General features: G+C 37.4%; 1 protein-coding gene across 1 annotated transcript in view; it reads left to right on the forward strand.

Moving 5' to 3' along the window:
- The window catches only part of NSMCE2 (NSE2 SUMO ligase component of SMC5/6 complex), a 225997-nt gene that overhangs the window by 77563 nt on the left and 142691 nt on the right, over nucleotides 1–5743 (forward strand). The window contains exon 4 of the mRNA XM_024741044.1: nucleotides 588–741. Coding sequence (XP_024596812.1) covers nucleotides 588–741 — 154 coding nt within the window. The remainder of the gene's footprint in view (nucleotides 1–587; nucleotides 742–5743) is intronic.

Genomic DNA, 5743 nt, shown 5'->3' on the forward strand with positions numbered 1-5743 from the left:
AAAAAAAAAAAAATATTGTGAAGGGTAAAAAAGAATAAAGATTGAGAGTTTAGCCTTGAACAGAATAGGGGCACTTTTTCCTTGTGGCAGCAGGTGGTGGAAGTTTAAGGTTGAAATCTTACCTGTTTTGTGAAGTAGGAGCCACACTCACCTGCTGGGACCAGGGGCCAGAGAAGAGGAGTGCTGAAGAGAATGAAGGATGGAATGAGCCCTCGGGAGGAAGGAGAGGGGACTGAACAGACCTAAGTAAAAGGAAGGAGCCATCATGTTCAAGTTCTGGTGAAGGTGGAGGACACAGTTGCACTGGTGTGAAAATTTTCCCCAGCAGTTGTCTGGATGCAGCAAGCTAGCAGGGCAATTGAAGGCATAGCTTAAGAAAGGAAACTATGGGATGGGATGAATGATTCCCTCTGCTGTTCACTAGCAGTCTGTCCTGGAACAAGTCCCAGCGTTTCTGGTTCTCTGTTGGGGGGAATTCTGTTTTCTACCTCATTGTACTTTTATTTGAACGAAATGAGAGAAAAATACTGTTACAAGACTGTGTCATTGTTAACTTTTAACTAAAGTAATTTTATTGTCTTCCTCAGGTAAAAGAAGAGCGTCCAGAAAAAATACCCGATCTAAAATTATTAGTGGAGAAGAAGTTTTTGGCTTTACAGAATAAGAATTCTGATGCAGACTTTCAAAATAATGAGAAATTTGCACAATTTAAACAACAGCTGAAAGAACTAAAGAAGCAATGTAAGTCAGCATGCTTTGCTTTGGTTTGGCTTTTTGAAATTAGGGAACTGACTGGATGAACAGTCCCAGAAATCTGATTTTATAGAGTTCGCTTATCTGCTTGGCTTGATCCTCTTTCTAAATTGCTTTTGTATTGTTGTTGCAATTCTGTATTTGGTCTAACTTTGGTTCGCATCAGCCTGTCCATTTCTGAAAACCAACAGTTTCCACAAAGTGCTAAGAAAACTCCCCAGCAGGTAGAGAAAGTTACACTGTTACTGCTGGGGAGGGGAATTGGGAGATAAAACTGAAAGCTATTTTATTAAAATAACGGTGGTGTTTTTTCACATTTTAAACTGCTGTGCCAAGCTTTAAAACAACCATACCTTGATTCTAGTTTTGCTGTTTTAGAGTAGCAAGAGCAGTGTCTTCTCAAATATGAGACCAGAATTCTCCTGGTCCCTCTATCTTGGTGGTAGTATAAATTCCACGTGAGCTTTAGATTCGTTGCCTTCCTAAGAAACTTTATTATACTCAGGTTTTTAATGAACATAATTTTGATTTAAAAATGAGAGTGGAAAAAATTATTAGTTGTACCCAAAAAATCTTGTAGGCAGTGTTGGCAGAAATATATGTTTTCTGTACAGTGAAGTACATATGTCCTTTTCTCCCCCCCTCTTTTTCCATATAGTCCACGTAACAATTTTATGTAATTTTACTGTTTTTACATTAGCATCAACTGTTGTTCTTTCTTTTAGGTTTGAGGCTCTTTTATTCCTTAAAGAATTGAGGCAAATAAAGTTTTTTTAAAAACTTTAGTTTCACATCACCTTCATTTGTGCATACACATGGAACAGGAATGCATGATATAAGATATAAGTTTACTTCGTGTTCATATTTGTACTTAGTATAGGAATTCATATTTTGAAATAGGCTTTCTTTTAAATATAAGCATTTTCTTTAAATTGATGCTGAGATCTCAAAAAATGACTGAGGAAGCTGCTTTACTTTTGTCTATTTTACAGATAACTTAAGTTTCACAATTTGGAATGTTTTGCAATCATGATGAGACTTTTGCTTTTACTGTAGGTTTAAACAGTAAGCACTTTTTCCCACATTTTAAATCCGTTTTTTTGTTCTTCATTGAACAACACAGCTACCAAAATCTCCCTAATATAATTTGCACTGTTCCCCCAAATGGGTAATAATCCCCCAAACAGGTAATAATTTGTTAGTGCCTTTCTGGTCTTAAGATGCTAGGGAATTGAAGTTTTGGTCTTGGTCAAAATAGCCAAATGTATTTTATTTTTCTACTTGGAGCCAGTAATCACAAATTATGGCAGATTTAGCAACCATCTGATCATAATTCTTGATTTTTTTAGATGTTTTATAATACAGATTAAAGGACAAATACCCAAAAATAGAAATTTCTTCCCACTTTGTTATTGTTTACAAAGTTACTATTCCATAAGAGAAAACTATAAAGATCTTTAGAATCATATGCTCACGTGAAAACACTTTATAATTAAGGATATATAATTCAACAAAGTGATTATTATTGGAATTATAGTTACTGTTTCTTTAATTCTCTCTAAAATTGGGGGTGAGGGAGAGGTTTCCCCAGGCCAGCAGTATATACATCATTTGTCTAGACAGTTAAAACTTTCGACAAAGTAAACTTATATTGAAAGAAGAGCTCCCTTATGTAAGGTTTCCTTACATATGATAACACTAGAATTAAGACAGCTTTCCCTTTTATTTCTTCTAAAGTAGTCTTTTAAAAAGTCTCAAATGGTAGAACAAGCAAAATATTAAGACTCTCTTAAGATGCCCTATAAGATGCATATACTTTACTTGCAAAATGTGACTTTTTTGTGCATTATTATTAACGCTATCAATTAAACTTGCACCATGCCTACTGGATTTCCTTTCTTTAGATTTAATGCCAGTGAGGATGCTGATTAGCACGGGGCTCCTACAGTTTTTGTGGAGCCAAGTCAAAGGGACTGTGATTTATAAAGAGGCCAGTGAATCTGTTTATTTTGAGAGATGTTCTGAAGGCAAAGAATTAGAATAGTAATTTTTTTTTTTTTTTTTAAAGATTGGAAAAGACAAGCCAGGGAGAGATACTTGCATCTAGTTGTCTATTTTGACAAAGGCTGAAGCGTTTTTATGGTCTGCACATAGCAGAAGAGTTCTTTCATGAAAATCACCCCACATTTTCACCAGATTTATTCTACGAGGACATAAATTTTATGGGATTAAATTTTACCAAATCAGGATTTAATGAAAGAAATGCCAGGAAACTCTCAGGTGGGGGAAGTCGAGAAGGAGATTGAAATGAGGCCGTCTGCCAGGTGCCCTGACCTAAGGACGAGCTCCCACTCGGCCTAAGCGGCCCTGCCGGCAGGAATCCGTTCACCCCACTCTAGCTCAGCAGCCGGTTCTCAGACTCTCTGGTCTCAAGATCCCCTTACATCTGCCAGTTTACTGAGGGCCCCCCAGACAGCTTTTGTTTCCATGGGTTATAGCTGTTGACGTCTAATTCGAAATCAAAACTGAGGAATTTAAAAAATATTAATCCACTTCAAAAAATCAATCATATGCCCATTACATGTTAATACAAAGAACATTATGACTAACGTTCATATATTTTCCAAACAAAGAAAAATTAGTGAGAAGATTGGCATTGTTTTCCATTTTTGCAAATCTCTTCAGTTTCTGGCTTAATGGAAGGCAGCTGGATCCTCGTATTTGCTCCTGCAGTCAGTCTGTTGTACACTGTTTTGGTTGAAGCATACAAAGAAAATCTGGCTTCACATACAGGTGGTTGGACTTGCTGAAAGGATCTTGCAGACCACTTGAAGTTCTCACTTTGAAAACCACAGATTTAGGCCAGGGATCAGTAAATTATGGCCCATCGGCCAAATCCAGCCTACCCCCTCTTTTTCTATGGCCTGATAGCTAAGAATGTTTTTTTTTTTTTAATATGTTTTAATTGTTGGGGGAAAATGTCAAGAGAAGAATAATATGTGACATGTGAAAATTATATAAAATTCAGATTTCAGTGTTCATAAATAAATTTTTGTTGGAATGTAGACACACTCATTCATTTACATGTTGTCTGTGGGTGCTTTACACTATAATGGCAGAGGCGAGCTGTTACATCAGAGACCACTTGGCCCACGAAACTTATATTTACTATCTGGCTCTTCACTGAAAAAGTTTACCAACTCCTGGCCTAAATTAAAATCAGAAACAAGGGAAGGTTTTTGTTGTTGTTGTTGTTTTGTTGTTGTTGTTTTAACTTCAGATTTTTTTCATAAATACCATGCATTTGTCTCAGGTATATTCAGAACACCTTGTGTGCCTGCTGTGTATGAATCATTGCAGCTGGTGCTCTGAGATCAAAATAAGGTAGAGTCCTGGTACCTGGAGAAGACAATATATACAAATGTGAAATAATGTGAGAGCCATGAAAACAAATATTCAATCAAAGGCAAAGACAAAATGTCAAAAACAAATATTGGGTTGGCCAAAAAGTTCCTTTGGGTTTTTCCGTAAGATGTTATAGAATATTATATATTCCACAATATTATATAATGTGGGCCCTAATGGAGAGAGTCAGAATAGGAATGCAGATTTTATCTGTGTCAGTTGATAGGGGCTGCCTGGAACTGTGTGTTCAAAAAGATTCTGAGGCTGGGTTCGGGCCTAGCAGAAAAGAGTGTGCTGGAGGATTACGGTGGAAAAGAAGAGGAGCATTACAGATAGCTGGTATTTACCATCCCTAGAATATCAGGGTAACAGATACATTGTACTCATTTAAGAATATGCGTACTCTAAAGGTCCCATACTTCAGTTGCACACAGTAAGGTTTTTTAGTAGTTATTTGCATCTTATGGATATTGCCAGGCATTCAGTCCATCTTCTATGCGTAAAGTATTTTATCCCTGGGTACCCAGTGTCCTCTGTATTAGAGATACTATGTTGCCCCAACTCCACAGGATTATTACCAAGATTAAATGAGATAGTAGATCTTTGCAAACTCTGAAAGCTTACTTTAGACTTAAGTTATTATTGAGAAAGAGCTAGTACAGCATAGTGGAAAGAATATGAGTTTAGCAGCCAGAAGCCCTGGGTTTGAGTCACTTAATAAGTAAGTAGCCTGGTCTCCCTACCAATGCCACCCATTTTTCTTAGTTCTAATTCTTGGAGTCATGTAAATCGAGATTGTGATTGAAGATAATTTTTATACTTGGCGGTGGTGATGATAAATGAGCTAGGGAATAATTTCACAGAAAACTACTTCCCTAAATGGTAATCATGTTCTTACTAACCCAAGTTGTAAAATAAACAATATGACTTGGTTTAGGGCAGACAGAACCAGACTTTGTTACATGAAATTATTTTCATTTATCTGACCAACGTGTTCACATAATGTTCTCTCTTCCTTGCCTCTTTTACCTAAACAGTTTACACTATTACAACTCATGGTCTCCTGCAATTTTAACATCAGGAGAACTTAATTAGAATGTGCAGACACCTCTATACAGACACTTTCTCAAGTCATCAAGTAATCTTTTTGGCGTCCTTTATTCATTTACCCATTGTATGATTAGCAGGCATCAGAAGCTTTAGTGTAGGTCATCAAGGCAGAAATTGAGGGCATTTGACAATAATTCATACTTAGAAACCCTTACAGTTTAAGGGCTTCACTTTGTGTTCATAATAGAGTTTACTGTAAATCTGAGATCTTTAGTATTAAAATAAATTAATATGAAATGTAATTTTGATGGTACCTTTAAATGTTATAAGAGCGGGCTTCCCTGGTGGCGCAGTGGTTGAGAGTCCGCCTGCCGATGCAGGGGACACGGGTTTGTGCCCCGGTCCGGGAGGATCCCATGTGCCGCGGAGCGGCTGGGCCCGTGAGCCATGGCCGCTGAGCCTGCGCGTCCAGAGCCTGTGCTCCGCAATGGGAGAGGCCACGACAATGAGAGGCCCACGTACCGCAAAAAAAAAA

The sequence above is a fragment of the Neophocaena asiaeorientalis genome, unplaced genomic scaffold, assembly GCF_003031525.2.
Source record: "Neophocaena asiaeorientalis asiaeorientalis breed wild unplaced genomic scaffold, Neophocaena_asiaeorientalis_V1.1 scaffold177, whole genome shotgun sequence".
Taxonomy (NCBI): domain Eukaryota; kingdom Metazoa; phylum Chordata; class Mammalia; order Artiodactyla; family Phocoenidae; genus Neophocaena; species Neophocaena asiaeorientalis.